The 19509-nt window shown below is 35.6% G+C and overlaps 1 protein-coding gene across 3 annotated transcripts in view; it reads left to right on the forward strand.

Annotated features, from left to right (window-relative positions):
- Positions 1–19509, forward strand: part of PLXDC2 (plexin domain containing 2) — a 401646-nt gene that overhangs the window by 353393 nt on the left and 28744 nt on the right. For 2 of the 3 annotated variants that reach the window (XM_087825356.1, XM_016224708.2), the window contains one exon: positions 16943–17103. In XM_087825356.1, coding sequence (XP_087681482.1) covers positions 16943–17103 — 161 coding nt within the window. Of the gene's footprint in view, positions 1–804; positions 1932–16942; positions 17104–19509 lie in introns of those variants that run through there. The other variant, XM_016224709.2, reaches the window with a different exon arrangement.

Genomic DNA, 19509 nt, shown 5'->3' on the forward strand with positions numbered 1-19509 from the left:
TCTTCTTATTTCTAGGAATTTTACTAAACCTGGATTCTGAAAGACTGCATTCTTTAATCATAACATGGTGTCTCCATCAAAGAGATGCTGAAATAGCTACATTAAAGCAGTTTGCAGAACATGATTAAGTTAATTCAGAGGTACAAACCTGCAGAGTGATTTCAAAGAGCTAATACAGATACGCTTTGAATGAACTACTGTGCGAAGGCTGGTCTAATTTTTGTTTCTGTTGTGTTTAGTTTCTTATTTCTGAAGATATCATAAGACTTTTTATCTGAAAAGAAAATGTTAGAACATTATTCTGACTTTTTCACTGGAATACTTCTAAGGTTATATTTTTATTACCTAGTCTGTAGTGACAGATCAAGTGTCTAGTGTTTCATTTATCATTCAGTCGAATTATTTTTTTAGTTTAATACATAAATCATCAAAGTAACATATCCTTCATTTCTTCCCCTACCTTCCCTTGCTGTGTTTTTCATCTACTTCTTTGCACAGGTCACAGTCTTGTAAGCAAAGGAAAGCTGTTGTTTCCTTTTGACAGCTTATTGACTATCTATTGCTTTCAGTTTCTGAAAACTTAACTATGTTGGCATTTGGTTTTATCTTTTGCTTTGTCTGGCTACTTCTCATGATAGCACTAACTCTATTCTAATTATGTATATTCCATACTTCAGAATGTTATTTTGAATATCCCCAAGGATTCAGGACTTCTCTCCTAAAATTTTATCCAGAATAGTGGTTCTCAATTTTTTCTGCACATTGGAATCATCTGGTGATTCTCATCTAATTTTATTATTACAGCTTATAAAAACCCCAGCACTCAGACTGTCTCCAGACCAGCTAAACTGAACCCCTGGAGCTGGGATCCAGGCATCAATATTTTTAAAGCCCCAGGTGATTCCCATGGAAAGTTGAGTTGTGAGCTAATGGCCTGATGCAATGCTTCAGAAATATTATGAGCATCGGAATCATTGGAAGAAGAGGGAGTCTTGTTAAAATGCATTTTCTGCTTTAGTAGTTCTGGTGTGGAGCCTACCCTTGTGCTGCGTTTCTAACACGCTCTCGGATAACACAGACACCACCAGTTCACAGACCACACTCTGAGTATCAAGAATTGAATGAACTTGATTTCTTTCTGCCAGAGTCCCTAAAATAAGAATGACATATCTTACTCTGAGTCCACCCATTGGTCCTTACCTATACCTCATGACTCCCCTAAAACAAAATATGAATCAGTGGCAGCAAGAAATTACCTCTGTCTACCTGTAAAGACTGCAGCTTGCTCAGCAAAGACAGGGGTCACCAAAGCATTGCTTATTGTATCTTGTGAGTAATTTTAATAAAATATGTGAAAATTAGTACATTTTAGCTGTTGCAATTGTCTATTTTGGTAAAGAGAGTTACGTTTTCTGTATTTTGTTGAACCATATGAAATTGCTGATTCTTTTTTTTATCATTTTTGACCTGCAGAGATTGCAGTTTCATTGTCCAATGCAAAAGTTTAAACTTTGTTATCCAACATAGGAAAAGATAAAGAAAAATCACATTGAAATACACTTTTCCTCTTCATGTTGATTTATAGAGTTTACGTGCTGATAGAACATAGAACAAAATAATGTAGCAGAGGCTCTCAAGAAATAAACACATGGCTTCCAAGAAGTAGCTCTAAATACACTTTCCATTTGCCATCAGCAAAATGTTTTACTACATCCCTCTGTCTCAGCAATACTTTATTTCCTTTCTGTGCTCATGTCCTGTATAATCTTCTATCTACCCTCTTCTTGTCAGAACCTGGGCTTGGGACTCTGCTAAAGGAAACTTCCATATACCATGAAATTTTGGAATCTGAGATTTATCAGGGGCCCCATGAGCAGTTTTTATGTTACCCAAAATTTCTTGAGCACCTTCCCAGGGTAATAAACATATGTAAAGTTATTACTATATATTGTTTTAAATATGAAATGTTTGTAGTGATCAAGGTTAACTGCCTTGTGCTACTAAAATAAGATGTATGTCACTAGAAAATTAAATTAACTTTGACATTGATTTGATTTGACTTGATTTGCTTAATTCAAGAAACATTTCTTAAACTACTACACACCAGGCCTATTGAGAGGCAAAAGGCTTGGTGCCTGCCCTGAGAAAGCAGGCGATCTAGTGGGCTGAGATAGAGAAGTAAGTCAACAATTAAGTATGGGTGTGAAAAGTAGACTTAGAAAACCTAGGAGGACAGAGAAGACGCTTCTAAACAAAACTGGAATTAATGGGAAAGCTTCCCACAGGAGGTGATGCTGGATTCAAGTTTGGAAGCATGGGTAGGATTTCTGTAAAAAGGGGTGGAAGAATGACATTTCAGCAAAGACAGAGGTTCAATAGCAAGAAACATCAAAACCTCATTGTAACTCTCAAGATTTGCCATATTTTTTTTGGCTAGGAGACAGATATACACAGGGAGTGATGGGTGGTGATATTGAAAGATAAGTAGGGCTTCTGAACTCGTAGTCTTTTCTGCCGGGCAAGGGCATTTAAACTTTATCCTGAAGGCATTGGTAGCCACTGACACCATTTAGACAGGGAGTGCCATGAAAAGTTTAACATGTTTAGTAGGTCATTCTTGAGGGACTTGGGGAAACAGATGGCAAAGGAGTAAGACTAAAGCCAAAAAACTAGTTAGATGATTATACTTGCAGTTCATAGGAGAAATGGTGAGGGACCAAACTAAAGTAGCGGCTCACAAAGGGAATAAAAAGGAGAGAGTGGACATCAGGATTCTATTTAATGAAGTGGAAGCTACGTAACTAATGTCTGATGGGATATGTGATTAATGCGATAGGAAAGTGACTAAAGATGGCTCCCAGGACTTGGGTTGGGTTTTCTGGGTAGATTTTGGTGCAGTTTCATAGGGAATCCACACAGGGGAACAGGTTTTGGAGGAAGGCAGTGAATTTAAATTGAAAATATTCACTTTGAAAAGTCTCTGGGACATCCAAATGAAGATGTCCAGTAGGCATTTTCCTATGCAAATCTAAAAATCACTTGAGAAATACAAGCAAAATATATGAATTTAGCGTCATCAGCATGTAAATGATAGTTGTTATGAGAGTGAACGAGGTCACGGAAGAATAGTATAAAAACGAGAAGAGCAGAGGACTAAAGGGGGGACACAAGATTCGAGGTTTTGTGAAAAAAATGTAAAAAAGAATCAAAGAGGCAGCAAGAAAACCAGAAAGTTTGGTGTCACAGAAGCCAAAGGAGAATAAAACCTCTGGGAGGGCGTGGTGGACAACATCAACGCCTCAGAAAGGTCAAACAAAAAACAAACAAACAAACAAACACCATTAGGTTAAGTAATATGTTGACATTTGTTGACCTTGACTGAACAGTTCTACAATCCACAGTTGCACAATCCCTAGACAGAATTTGGGAAGTCTGTGGGCAAGAAGGAAATTGAAGTCAACAAGGACCAGCAGCTCCTTTTTCAAGAAGCTTGGTGAAAAGGGAAGGGGAGATTTCTGTGGCCGGTGTTGTTTTACTTCTGGAGCAGATTTACACGTTATAAGTGTTGAGGAGAAAGAACACATGAAGACGAAAGGGTTAAAAGATGAGTGAGAGTGAAGGGGTACATGGGCAAGCGGCGGGCAGTCAGCGTGGACGAGGGGATCGGCGAGGGAGAAGCCCAGGGAGCTTCAGGTGAGCTTGCCTTTTCTCAGTGTAGGCGGAGGCAAAGTAATATGGTAAGAATGAGTGCGAGAGATCAGAGTATAGTGTCTAGGAGTTGAGAGAATCCATAAAACATTTCCAAGGAAAATGGAAGAGGAAGCTGCTTAGCAGTGTCTAAAGGGCGTGCCAGTGTGTACTTGGGGCCCACTGACCTTGGTGGCATCCTCAAGGTTGTACAGCTTCAACACTGAACTTTTTCACTTGCTCTTGAATTGCCAGTGCTTATTGTTCATGGAATATGCTGATCCAGTGTAAGAAAAAATAGCGGAACTATAGATAGTGAGAAAAAATATGCTATTTTTAAAAAGTCATAAAGCTTTAAAGAGAGTTGTTTGACCTGTTAGATGGTAAATTACATCTTTTTCAACATCTAGGTTTTCAATGTTTCTGTTCCATTAAGACTAATGTTTGCCTTAGTTTTATTTTACAGTCCTCAAATAACACCATGCCAGATTTAAAATGTATCTTGGGTTAATAATTTAACACTAATTCATAACACTGATGTGAGCTCCTGTGACACAATGTTATTTCAGTTGCAGTAATTAATTAACAACAAACATGTTGGATAAAATTTCAATCGTAAGTGATTTTAACACAGGTAAACATCATGCTCAGCAGACATTAAAGAAAAAATACAAAAATGTAGAGCTAAATTTAAATGTAATTCTAAGAAATATTTATTTAACCTAAGGAAGGCAAAGATGGAGTAAAGATGGGCCACATAATGGATGGACACAAAGAAAACAAATAGCGAAATGGTAGACTCAAATCCAGCTATATCGATAATTATATTAATTGTAAAAAGATTAAACACTCCAGTTAAAAGCATAGATTATCACTGACTTTTAAAAAGCAAGATCCAGTTATATACCATGTATAAGAAATGAACATGAAACATAAAGACATAATGACATAAAATACTTTAAGGTAAAATGATCAAAAAATATATGAAAACCTAACCATACAGTGACTATATAAATACAGACTACATAGACTTAAGGTCAAAGAATGTTAACAGAGGTAAAGAGGAAAGTATTAAAATGATAACAGGGTCAGTTCACCAGGAAGACATTATAATATTTAAAAATTAGGCAAAAAATATTAAAAATTAGAAAGTATATAGATTTAAATGACACTATCAACCTCTTTGTTCTGGTTGATATTTATAGAAAACTGTTCCTATCAACTATAGAATATAGGTTTTTTTCAAGTATACATTAAATGGTCACCAAAATAGACCACATGCTGAATCATAAAGATATCTTAAATTTCAAAATATTGAAAATCTATAGACTATATTCTCTGTCTACAAAAGAATTAAACAAGTATCAGTAACAATATGATATCTAGAAAAATCTTAAATTTGTGAAAAAAACACTTCTAAGTAATATAGGGATCAAAGAAGAAATAAGGAAAATTAGCAAATCTTGCAGTTGAATGCTAATGGGTACAACATAGCAAAATCTGTGGATGCTACTAAAAAGTACTAAGGAAGAAATTTATAGTTCTAAACGCTTATATGAGAAAAAAGATTTAAAATTAATGACCCAAGCCTTCAATTTAAAACATTTAAGAAAATGAGCTTTAAGCCCAAAATAAGTACAAGGAAGGAAACAAGATGAGTAGAAAAAAAATGAAATAGAAATGAGACAAACAAAAGAGAATATTAACACAGTCAAGAGTTGGTTCTTTGAAAGGTTTAATAAATTTAATAGCCCCTAAGAAGACTGTTCAAATAATTGATAAATTACTTCATCAAAATTAAAAAGTTTTGTTCATCAAATGCTCTGTTAAAAGGGGACATCTATAATATTTTCAACAATGAAGATAAATTTAAAATAATAGCAATAATACTGTATGTCAACTGTAACTGAAAAATAACGATTTTATCAAAATAAAATATCAAAAAAAGATAATTTTTTTAAAAAAAAAAGCTCTGTTATAAAAACAAAAAGGTAGGTCACATACAGGAAAAAAATACTTACAATATACATATTTCAAATACAAAGGACTTGTATCCAGAAAATATCAGAACTCTTGAAAATTAATAATAAAAAGATAACCAACCAAAACCTCCATGAGATACAATTTCATATCCATGATAGTGGCTAAAACTAAAAAGACATTACACTAATATTGAGGATATAATACACTGGAAAACTGGCAGTTTCTTAAAAAATTAAACATGTACCTTCCTTTTCAGCCATAAATTTTAATTCTATGAATTTATCCAAGAGAAAAATATCCACAAAAATATTGTACAAGAATATTCATAGCTACTGTATTCATAATTACCAATCCTGAAAACAGTCCACATTGTTCGCAATAAATTATACAAATTGAGCATATTCACACAGCGGACTCATTATTCATTAGAAAAAACAAATGACTGACCCATGCAGCGACACAGATACATTTTTAAAAACATGCATGACAGAGTACATGTAGTATAATTCAATTTATATGAAATTCCGCATAGGCAAAATTAATCTACAATAGTAGAAATCAGCACAGCCGTCGCCCCTGGTGGGTGGGGGAGGGAATGGTAAGGGTTGACCGGAAACGGGAAAAGGGAATTTTCTTGGGGCCTGCAAATGTTCTGTATCTTGATTCGGCTAATGGTTACTTTGGTGTTTACAGCTATAAAAATTTGGGGGGATATTCACTTAAGATCTGTGTATTTCAAGGATGCAAATTGTACCTCAGTAAAAAAGGGGGAGGGAGACAAATTTTGATGTGCTTCTTATAAACTAGATACAGTTTTTGAAAATTCTTACATGTAAATTTTTTCAAGCTTCCTGAAATTCTCAGCTGCGGAAAGGAAAAAGGCATATCCTTCGCAAACCACCTTCTCTAACTACTGGGCATAAAATTTAACACCTCTGATTATTTGATTCATCTTTTGCTTTAAATTATTCTTTAAACCTCCCTGCATAGGTGCTAATAATGATAAAATTATTTAGTAATATTGGGCTGTTACTATGTACCTACCACCATTTATCTCATTTAATCCTTTAAGCACCCTATGAAGAAAGGACTATTATCATCCCATTTTACACAGAAAGTGTTAGAATCATAGGAATTTAAGTCATTTGTCTGGGGTCACATAGTTCCTAAGGGACCTAACAGGGCTATACCACCAGATGCTCTTGTGTCAGAGCATGCGCTGTGCTCCCCTTGCCACCCTGTCCTGCAGGGAGGGTTGCTCCACATGTTACACAGTCAACTATGTAGCTATTTGTCTGCCATTCTCCCCCTTTAAAGCCATCCGGGATCTCAGCAAACACAGCAGCACCAATTGCCAAATCAGAGTCTCAATGAGCCTAATGGCTCCTCTAATCCCCCCCCAAGGTTTTAAGAGCAAAGCCATTCCAAATGCAAAACTCCTGGGAGCCCTGCATGCCCTTAAGTGGGGCCATTTGACAAAGTTGATTTGATGGAAAAGGTTAGGCTGAGACCAGTGCTCACCTCCTAATCATACTCGATCACATGCAACGTATGGAACTTCATGTCTCAGGAAACCTGATATTCTAGGCCCCACGAGGCAGACAATTGTGTTAAACAGAATTTTAGAGTATCTTTCTTCCCAAGCAGGCTAGTTTATTCTATCCCTGTTAGAGTCATTATCTGAGCCATGTTTTGCCAGTATTGATGCTAAGCTGTGAAATATAAATAGCCTGCAAAACTGGTTCTCAGCTGTTTCAATATTTTCTTTCTACCCTTGATATATTTTATTAGTTCCGGTGATACAAACTAAAATGAAATTCTAGGCTCTACCCATTTTTTTCCAGTTTCTGATTGTCTCCTTGAGATACAGAGCACATACACGTGGTCCTGCCCATTTACCCTCCTGGGGATTGTATACATCAAACCACAGCAAATAACGAAAGGAGTTTATGGTTGTTAAGAACATCAAGCACTAAGGTTTCAACCCTGAGGCACACACTAGCCAGATTGATATCTCCATCAACTAAATTAACCCATGCTTTCTTAGGAAGCGCAAAGGTTTTCATTAATTTTGAACATAAACTCCCTTGCCAGAGAAATTGGTTTAATATTTGACAGTTTTCAAAAGAAGCTGCTTATGGATAATCACTGAAAGGTCAATTTATTTACATAGCCTACTGACACCCTGAGCCCTGGCAGCTGGACTTATGTTTTTCAGATTTGGGCTGCAGGTTCACTTCCAACTTCCCAGTTACTACTGAGCTCTGCAGATACAGAGATAATCCCATAAGGACCTTGGTGGCCTGTTTTCCTAGGGAGTGGGTACATGGAGCAGGTGCACGAGATAGATCTTGACCTTCCTACTGAAAAGCAGTGAGGTGTCCTTGCCTCCACCCAACATGCACTTAAACTTTAGTGAGAGAATGAATCCCATTTCCATGAATAATTTCAAGAAAGCCTCATACTGACCTAGGAGGTACTAAGGTTCCGTATTAGCTGAGCGGTTGGACACACATCTATCTTTCCATTGATAGGAGCAGGACAAAGAGGATTCTTCCTCCATGTTCAGAAAACCTGATGGATTCGACAAGAAAGTAAACATTCCCTATAAATGGACTGCTTTAACAGAAGTCACTCTGTTCTGTACCCTTAAATCTTGAAAGTATTTTTCCAACCTTATTTTTGGAATTCCATAATCACTGTGAATATGCTCATTAGGAAACTCTAAAATTTTTCTGTAATTTAAAACCCTAATTTCTTAACCACTGCAAGGGCTTGGCATGGAATTAAAAGAGAAATTATTTCCACAAAACCCTTTCGTTTAATATTTTGACAGAGAATTGGGCATTAAGATCTTTTCTATCGATTATTAAACATGAAGATATTATTTTTTTCAAAAATAATTTTTGAATGTAGTTTTAAATATAGAAACAACACAACTTGGTATAAAACGCTGATGTTAGGAAAACTTAAAAGTTAGGTCTTGTAAAGAGCTTGGTTGCTGAAAATATTGGAGGCATAGATAGGTTATTTTTAAAATGTAGTAGATACACACAAGAAATGAAAAACGATAACGGGTTATTCCAGAGATTTATTTTCGGTCTTGTGTAGCTATAAATACTGTGGCCCCTGCTCTCAGGTGCTCAGAAGTACACATGCCCGGGGGCCCCGATCGCAGAGTGAGACCAGAGGCAGGCTGGGTGGTGACTGCTCTCCAAACTCCCTCATTTTGCTGGAATCAAGCATTTCTTTAATATGATTTCATGGAATTTTATTTAGCGTCATTTTTCTAAGATAAAAAGCAATGGATTATTGTTTAAAAAGGTTGTCATACCCTAAGCTCTTTTAGCCTAGAGTGTTTTATGTTTCCCTGAATGAAATGTCACAGTTGCCCTGTAGTAGCAGAGGCTGCGAAAGAGAATCGGGCCGGCTGCGCCTGCCAGATACTGTTCTCACCATACATGATGCACTTAGTGTGTCTTGTGCACTCGCTTTAATATCTTTTCACAGCACTTACCCAGATCCCTCGTGGAGATGTCGTAACGTGAATTATGAGTGTGTTGTCGCAGTGAAACAGACTGGATTAGGTACAGCTTGTATAATATTTCAAGGTACCCTACTATCTGTATAATATTGATAGATTGATAAGCATCCAAAAAAGTAGTAATCCCATGGTTAAGAAAATGAAAGAACTAAGAGCATTATGAAAAACAGGAGAATAGCCCTGGCCGGTGTGGCTCAGTGGATTAGAGTGTTGTCCTGTGCACAGGACATTGCCAGTCGTGGCTCATACCCAGGTTGCAGAATCGATCCTCGGTCGGAGCCCATACAGGAGGCAACTGATCGATATTTCTCTCTCACATTGATGAGATTGATTTTTCTCTCCCTCTCTCTCTTTCTCTCCCCCTCTTCCTCCCTCTCTAGAATTAGTGAAAAATATATTCTCTGGTGAGGATTAAAAATAATAATAATAAATGAGAGAATACATAAGACACCAGGAGAAACACTGAATGGTCATGGCTGTAGAAAAGTTAAAAGAGCTAAGAGGAAAAATATATGAGCTACAAAATGAGATCAGTTACAAGGGAAACTCCAAAAGGAAAGTCAATTTAGTGAAAAATTTTATCATTTGATTTTCTTCCATTACATGCTTTAGCTTATAAACGGGTTAGATAATATTCCACAGGGAAAGCCGTGTGTCTGTGTGTGTTTTGAAGCCAAAAATGGAACACTAACATTTTAAGCATTTATAGTTTAACTTTATTTATCTTTAAAAAAGAACATTTTGACATTATTATCTGTATAAGATTTATGAATTTTGAACAAGTTTTTGCAAGACTTTGTCCAAAGCCTCTTGGTCCCCCAAAGGACATTAATACATTGTGGAATTTATGGGCTGTAGTGGTTTTTTTTAAAGCCAAGGGAAGAATTTGTTCTAAAGTGAATAAAATTTCAGACAAGGAGTATTTGTATTTTAGTTTTACTGTATTTCTGGACTTAAATTATTGGCAAGATTTAATAGTGGGTACAAATCATTTGAGCAATGTATTAAAATCATTCTAACATATCGAAGAATTGTGTTTGCAATACAGAATATCGATACTACATGCTGTAAACCCTGAAAAAAATATACGTCGGTCATAGAAAAATCAAGGAGAGGCAGAGGTTTAAAATTAAATGTTACACTTTGAAGAAACATGTCAAACTTTCTTCTTTCCTTCCTCCTATCTTCTTTCTTCTACTTTTTTGCCCCACCTTACCTCTTATCAATAAGTCACAAACTTTTCTTGAAACGCAGCAAATTAAACACATTTATGTGAGGTCTTAAATATTATCTAATCTGTACTCGGTGCTTTTCAAACTGTTGTTTTTGCTATCTTGGTAACTAAAACGACCCCCACATAGCTGATGGCTTTGATAGATTTGACAATTCTCACAGTCCTCTCTGTGTCTAATATTGATCTGCATTTTCTAAAGCACTAAAAAACTAGAAACTCATAAGTCTCATCAGATGAGAGCATATTATCTTTCATACTATTGAATTTCTGTGCATGATTTATGGGTTTTTTTTTTATGTTTTAAATGTCTTCAACAATTACAAAGAAGGCCTTGATTTGATAGACTTTTCAAATATATTTATATTTGAATAATTATATTTATATTTATTTTTGTGGCTTTGAGGCTCCATTTTATGGTGTCTTGTTGTCACTTATCATTAATTCCTTTTATTTGAATATGCAATGTGAAGTTAAAAAGGCTAAAGATTTTAATTGTCCTGTGTGTGAGGATAGTTGTTTGGCTTTTGTTTGCTTTTGAACATAAGTGGAAGATATTTCTAAGAGTAGAATAAAAGTTTGGGTCTTCAGATTAGATCCCTCCTGACCTTTTTGAATATTCTCCCAGTTTCTAATAGACTGGGACAAGCTTAAGAAGTTTGTACTTGAAGCAGGTTCAAAATTTTCTTTGACCTACTTCTCTGCTGATTTCCAAGAGAAATCAGTCAAGCCACAGGAATGAATGACAATTTCCAAAGCTGACTTCTTTGTTTATTGTCTTTTCTGAAGGAATCAATTTATTTGAGCAATCTGCCTTTGAGGAGACTAAACTAAATTTCAATTATGGAAATTACTAGCACTTTCATACACTTTTAATATTTCGATCTTGCGTTTGAGTGCTTGTCATTTTTAACACAGGATATCATGCATTCTGTTTGCAGGTACCCATAACTGTAGAAGCCTGTACCATTTAATTGAGCAGTAATATTAAACCAGAAACCAAATAGTAAAATAATTTAAAGTCAAAGTACATTAATGGAGTGAGCACTTCACCTCCTTTAATAAGCCATCATAATACTTTGTAGAGAAAGCTGCCAGAATAGAGCTGCAGAAAACTTGCTTAAATAATATGAAAATAGAAAACTATGTTCTCCAGAAATATGTGTGCAGTGTTGGCCACTCCACTCAGATGATTTCTCTGAAGCCTGTGAAAAGAGCACGGGCTTGTGCCACAAATTACTCCTGTAAGATTTTGAAATTAAACTTGCTCCATTTCTCCTTAAGTGGTTTACTCTAATTATGACATCATAAGTTCATGTGCACACTAGTAGATCCCTAAATATTTATTTTGTCTACCGGTTAGTAATATTTTGAGATTTTATGAAACTGTTTATTTTATTCAAATCATCATCATCCAAAAATGTTATAACTAAACCATTATTAGAAATACAGATAAATTATAATTGTGATAGTAAACATTTATGTATAAATAAATGGAGTGAGATTTCAAGGTGTAAATCCAGTTATAATTTTTTATACTAAAGATTGGTAACCTATGTCCTACAAGTCAAAGAAAATTTTACTGACAAGGGCTTTTATTGAATAAAACATGTCCACTGCTTTCTTTTTCCTTCCTGGGAAAGGATGTCTGTTGCCTGCTGCCTCCGGTTCCCTGATCCACTTGGGAAGGTGGTAGCCTGAGGCCACCTCACAACGCCTGTCCTTCCCTTCCTTGTTCTGCGCACACAAAAGAAGAGGGGCTGAACTTTACAACTACTAATTTCAGAAACAGAACTGGCTACTATTTGGGGGGTTTTGTGGTTCTTGTTTAATTTGTTTTTCAATTACAGTTGAGATTCAATATTATATTAGTTTCAGATGTATAACATCATGATTAAACATTTATGTACTTTATGAAGTGATCACCTTGATAAGTCTAATACCCATATGACACCATACATAGTTATTACAGTATTATTGATTATACTTCCTATGTTCAACTTTACATCCCTGTGACTATTTTTATAACTGGCAATTTATACTTCTTAATCCATTTCACTTTTTTACTCATCCCCTAACCCCCCTCCCATCTGGCAACCATCAATTTGTTCTCTGTATCTATGAGTATGTTTTTATTTCATAAACTGGATGATGTTTGCTTGGGTGGGTGGGTGGATGGATGGATGGATGGATGGATGGATGGATGGATGGATGGATGGATGGATGGATGGATAATAGGAAAGAGGGAGAAATGGAGGAAAGGAAGGATGAATGATTAGATGAATGGATGGGTGGATAAATAGATGGAATTACAAATGGGATTTGAAGAAACATTCAAGACTTCCCTTCTTGACTGAAGTAAATATTTTTGCCATATTTTCTTCAAAGCAATATTTTAAATTAACATGAAAGTAATGTGTCATATTCTTTCGAAAACAAAAAGACAGCCAAGTGCACAAAGTGAAATAATACAAGCATGCTTAATGAAATTAAACCATTAAAAGTAACAATGTTAAGGGGGAAAAAACCAGTTTATGTGGTGTCATGAACCTGACAGTATAATACTGTATTCCATAAGTTTCAGTATGTTGTATTTTTGTTTTTATTCATCTCTTACGTATTTTCTAATTTCCTTTGTAATTTCTTCTTTGATCTGCTGGTTATTTAAAAATGTGTTGTTTAATCTCCATAAATTTGTGAATTTCCACTTTTACTTCTATTACGGACTTCAAACTATCCCATTGTGGTTAGAAAAGATTCTTTACATCTCCACCTAAGCCCCTTTGGTTGTTGATGTTACAGAATCACATCTTTATGAATTCTGCATTCAAAAAACTTATATTAATGATTTTTTAAAATGCACTGACCTCTTAAAGCATATTTTAAAAATTAGAGTTACAAACTAAAGTTGCAATAGTAGTAGACTTTTGACTAATAATTTTTTTTGTTTTTTAACAAAATGTATTAGTGATAATGTTGAAAACAAAAAGTAGAGTTACAAACTGTTGTTTTAATAATACTCACTTTTATAATTTTCCCATGTATTTCCCTTCATTGAGATTTTTATTTTTTATATGGCTTTCAGTTGTCTTTTATTTCACCCTGCAGGATTCTCTTGAGCATTTCCTACAGAGCAGATCTAGTGGTAACCACCTCCCTCAGCTTTAGTTTATGGAGGAATATCTTAATTTCTCACTTATAAAGAACAGTTTGCCAAATATTGGATTCTTGGTTGACAGCTTCATCTTTTTTTTTTTTTTTTTTTTTAACATTTCATATATATTGGCCCACTGTCTTCTGTCCTCCAGAGTTTCTGTTGAGAAGTCTACAAATAATTTTATTGAGGTTCACCTATTTGTGATGAGTCACATCTCTCTTACTGCTTTCAAGGTTATCATTTTGTCATTGAAAGTTTGATTATAATTTTTCTTGGTATAGGTCTCCTTGATTTCATCCAACTTGAAATTCCTTGAGAGGATCTTGGATATTTATATGAATGTCTTTCGTCAAATTTAGAAAGTTTTCAATGATTATTTCTTCAAATGTACTCTTTCTCTTTTCTTTCTGGGACTCCCATGATGCATATAATAGTCCACCTGATGGTCTTCCACAGTCCCTTAGACTCAGGTTCACTTTACTTTGATGTTTTCTTTCTGTTCCTCAGACTGCATAAGTTTTGATGTCATATCTTCAAGTTTGCTGATTCTTCTGTCCGCTCAAATCATCCTTTTAATCCCTTTGGTGATTTTTTAAATTTTATGATTTATTTCATTACTGTGCTTTTCAGCTCCATAATTTCTTCTTTATTTTTTTAGGTTTTCTATCTCTTCATTTATATTTCCATGTTGTCCCCACATTGCTTTTGTTTGTTTTTTTAGTTTCTCTCCATCTTCCTTTAACTCTTTAAGCATCCTTAACATAGCTGTTTTAATGTCTTTGTCTAGTATACCTGCTACAAGTCTATTTTAGGGACAGTTTTTGTTGATTCTTTTCCCTTTTAATGAGCCATACTTTTCTGTGAATTTTGTTCAAAACTGCACATTTGACCCCAGAGTTTGCTGGGTTTGGTTATTGTTTTTTGCTTGTTTGTTTATTGTTGTAGGCTGTCTTTGTATTAAGGTTTAACTTGAAGTGTAAACTTAAGATCCCCTCAAGTCTCTCCTGAGCCTTTTCCAGGGCAAGCACTGTCACTTTTAAGTTACCCCCATACCCACAGTTGTTCTGAGTGTTCTACTTGTTAATATCTGGATCCCAAAAGGGGAAAAACGAGAAAAGTAAAGAAGGGAGCAATAAGAAGGGTGCTGGCTCTTTTTTAAAAATATTTTTTAAAGATTTTAAATTGATTTTTAGAAAGAGGAAGGGAGTGGGGGGGACATAAAGAAAGAAGAACATTGATTAGCTGCCTCCTGCACACCCTCTTCTGGGAATCGAGCCCACAACCTGGGTATGTGCCCTGACCGGGAATTGAACCAGCAACCTTTCCAACCAACTCAGCTACACAGGCCAGGGCAAAAGGGTGCTGGATTTTTAAATCCCTTGGAAGTCAGTCAACCAAAGGGGGAGAGACTTGCAGTCATGGGAGAGGTGCAACAACAATGGCTGCCTGTCTTCCTCTCTGCACCTCTGTGATCAGAAGCATCAATCAGTGATCAGGACACATGCACAGATGCCTGTCACATGGCTGATGGGTGAAGGATAGGTAGCTACTACTGTAATAAAAGCTGAAGTTGACTGAAATGAACCACAATTTATAGTCTAAGCCTTCCCTGGGAAGTTGCAAGCCTTTAATAGAGTCCAGAGTTCCAAAAATGTTATTTTAGACCAGCAATTTTCAACCTTCATGGTTGAAATTTTCAAATTTCATGGCACACATAAACTGATTACTAAAATTTTGTGGCACACCAAAAAATGTTATTTTTTGCCGATCTGACAAAAACTATATGTATAATTTTGATTCATTCACACTAGATGACTATTGTGTTAGCTGTGATCATTTTTTTAAGTTAACAATCTAAGGAAAAAGAAGTCAGGTAGTGTATGTTTTAAAAAAAATTATTGCACCAGTGTGCCTGCCATGGCACAGCATTTGAAAATCACTGTCTTAGATTTTGCCAATGCAATTGTTGTCTTGGTGGGGAGACAGATTCCTGATACTTTACTGCCATCTTCTCAGAGTTCTCTCTGTAAATAAATTTTATATATTGAATTACTCTAAATTTTCCATTCTTTCACTAATGACTTTCTATAAGGTAGGAGAAAGCTTTAGAATTTTATCTTTATTTGATTTGAGAAAGATTACTGAGCACCAATTAAAGATCTCAAGCAGAGTAAACAAACAATAGCAACACTATTTAAAGGAAGGATGGGAAAATTTGGGAAGTCATGTTCCTTTACTTTATCTAGAATTCTGTTATTTCATATTGGCCACACTTTCTGATAGGCAGTCATGTTTGGTTTTTTATTTACAAAACAATTTAAATAAAACAAATGAATCAGTGCTTATTAAATGAGGTTTAGTAGACCAAAAAAATGTTTAAAACATAGAGGCAAAGGGTGAAAATAACAAAGACATAAATTGGTAATGAAATCATTAGGAATCACTGTTCTAAAACTTCTATGAGTCTTAATGAATTTTCTATTTCAAAAATACCAATTGTATTTTGCACTGAGATACAATTACCTGCTGCACATAATTTAAGAAGATCTCTAAATGTCTGAGTAGTCATAAAAGATTACAGAATATTAGAACAAGATAAGACTTTATAGATTACTTTTATTTGGTTGATTGACTTTAAGTTGGAAAGTTATTACTTTAGAAATTCAGAAACACCTTTCTAAAATTGAGTATTACGGTGGAAAGCATCTCAGTAAAAATTAGAGAAAATTGTATTGGTTTCTGGCATGGTGGAATATTTTTATATGCTGTGTGTTCCCTTTAGATAGTGATAAACCTACTTGAGGATCATTTAGCTTCCATCTGTTATACTTTTAAAGAGCATTGCCATTTAAAACAGATTTTGAAAAATTACCTTTTGAACTCATGCAGACTTTCTGAAAATGCCTGTGTAGCCCACCAAAAGAAGTCTAATACTCTTTAACTTAAAATTTCCAAAGGAAAATGAGAGAGGAGCTTTCAAAAGTGATCAATTTTTCCATAGGTAAAAGGGCCAGTTGTTTAATGAGTAAAATCAAAGTTTAGTTTATATGTAGAGGTTTAGATTTTCTACAGTACTTTTAGAATAAAGGCTATTGGTCTTGCTTATTGAACGATAAATTAAAACACAATTATAAATATATTGTTAATCATTAATAATATGGATTTTTTATTCCCAAAAGAAATAACACCTAACTTCTAAAACAGGTGGTATGGAAAAGAAAAAATTGCTCAGGAAGTAAAAAAGATCCAACAGTATTTAAAATATAAGGATCCCTTCTAATGAAAATGCAGACTTGACAGTGCACACTTGAATGTTCTGACAGCTGTGTTGTTCTCTCAGCTTCTACAGATGACAGTGCGGCCGAGAAGAAAGGGGGGGCCCTGCACGCTGGCCTCATTGTTGGGATTCTCATCCTGGTCCTCGTTATAGCTGCAGCCATTCTCGTGACAGTCTACATGTATCACCATCCAACGTCAGCAGCCAGCATCTTCTTTATTGAGGTAAGTTTCAAATATTACAAACTAAAAAGCATGCTAATTGACAAACTCTTTCCATTTGCCAGTGTCACCTATATTTAATATTTAGCACATTATTTCTCCGTTTTGCAGTTGGGGGCTGGCTGGTTTCACACACACACACGCACACACATACACACATTGATAGATTGCTTTCATGTGATGAGTTCAGTTACCTCATCTCAGGAGCTTTTAAAGAAATAACCTATCTTGCCTTTTACTGATCTAAAGGAAAATAGAAACCATATTTTTTGTCCTTTTATACCAAATATGTTAACCAGCTGCTCTCCTGATTCTAGAAGGAAGTACAGCATATGCTGGAGGCTAAAGAACTTTACTTAAATCAATTAATCAATAGATACTAATTCAGCACCAGCTGGATGCAGATTATTATATGGTGAGCCTAGCAAAATGCTCACAAACCTATTTAGGAAAAATAATAGCTTTCACTATTAAAAAAAACAGATATAACAATACAATAATAGTATGGACCATCACCACTTTGTGTAATGTGTGTATATTTATACTTTTACACACACACACACACACACACTCTCATACAAATACAAAAAAAGCCCCGTGCTGAATCAGTGTGTGTTTCCATGTACAGAATGTAGAGGTGGAGCCAGTGCCCTGGAGCAATCAGGTGAAGGACCTGGGTCTGTGTATAAAGGGCCAGAGCCAAACCCTGGTGACCAGAGGCCTGAACTGGGAAGCCTGGAGGTCACAGTATAAAGCCAGGGTGACCAAGTCACCTTCTCTCCCCAGATGATTTGGCTTCCTGGGCCCCCTCTATGTGCAGCTTTCATTCCAACATCTTATTGGGTCACTGATTTTCCAACACCAAATAAATACTAGAGCAATAAAGGAAATCTTTCCCTTTGGAGTTTCAAACATGTAAAGTTTAAATATTTTCCAATTCATTGATTGATAAACAGAAAGATTGCTTAGAATTTTGTTCACTTGTTGAGTAAGAAATTATCATGCCTTTTATTTATTTTTTAAGTTTATCTTTATTATTGAAAATATTACATATGTCTCCTTTAGTACAAAGTTAAAATTATCTTTGTCACCTTTAAAAAGGAGAGGTGAATGAAAGTCAATTAAGTAATTGCTTGGAAACCCTATATGGCTCTCTACTCTCTGTAGAATCAAGTGCAGCTTCTTAAGGTCGGCATTCAAGGTCTTGGAAAACTGGATCTTGTCCATCTTGTCGGTCTTTATCCCATGGCTCCCCAACTTGAAGTTGGCACTGCCATCAAGTTTCACTCTTTGCTCTTCTCCACGCACACCCCAAGTTTTCCATGCTATGAAGGCATTGCTTACTCTGCTTTCTCCACCAAGAAAGACCCCCAATTCTACCTCAGTCCTTGTGTTCAAGATCCTAACAGCCTTCAATGCCATGCATCCTGTAAGCTTCCCTGGACCATCTCTCTTTCTGGACAGCTCAACATAATATTAATTTCTCCTCTGAGATTCCATCCATTGTAATGTAATCATATCTTTCTCCTGCATTTACCTTTCTGTTCTGCATTAAAGTTAAATATGCACATGATTTATTATACCCTACAGATTTTTAAGCTCTGTAGGATTTGGAGTAAATCACTTTAAGTTTCTTTCCAATAAGAGGTATCCCATTGGTATTTTGTAGGGATAAAAGATAATAAATATACTAGAACATGTCAAGATTCCACTAAAATTTTACGTATGACGTATTCTAGAAATGGCATCTTGTTTAATATCATAAGAATGGAGAAGTTATCAGGCGCTGCGCTAAGCTGGAAAGCTGTTAAGTGTTGTTAATGTGCTGGCTTTTCAAGGAAGAAAGTAGAAAGCTTCCCCGAGGTCATGAAAGCGTGCCGCAAAGAGCTGACAAGAAACACGCTGTAAAGCTTCAGCAAGTAGCCAGACAGCAGGCTGCCTCTGTAACCCCTCAGATGTTTAAGCCTTTTAATAGGCTGTGCAGTTTACTTTTGACATCGTGAAAAAGAAGATACTGTGAAATATCTGATGTTGATGGTATTAGTGGGAAATTGCACAGCTCAAAAGGCCTACTTCACACCCGTTCACAGCAGCCCTGGGTGAATACAAAATAAGACTGTAGAATAGTGAAAGTATTTGGGGGGTATTTGCCTTTTTAAATCAGTCTTACTGTTTTATAATCAGAGCCTATATGTCCGGTGTTTGTGTGAATATGTACACATACATGTATTTATAGACTGTTGGGAGCTAGAAGGAATCCTAAAGATAATTTGGTTCCCTTCCCTCATAACACAAAGGGAGAGACCAAGGCTCAGAGTGGTGGAAGACCTCCAAGGTCAGAGAGCCATAGTTCTAAGAACTCTTCTCTTTCCACACTCAAGTGAGGCAGAATCATTCTGCAGGTTCCAG

Source organism: Miniopterus natalensis, chromosome 1 (genome assembly GCF_054644295.1).
Source record: "Miniopterus natalensis isolate mMinNat1 chromosome 1, mMinNat1.hap1, whole genome shotgun sequence".
In the NCBI taxonomy this organism is placed as follows: domain Eukaryota; kingdom Metazoa; phylum Chordata; class Mammalia; order Chiroptera; family Miniopteridae; genus Miniopterus; species Miniopterus natalensis.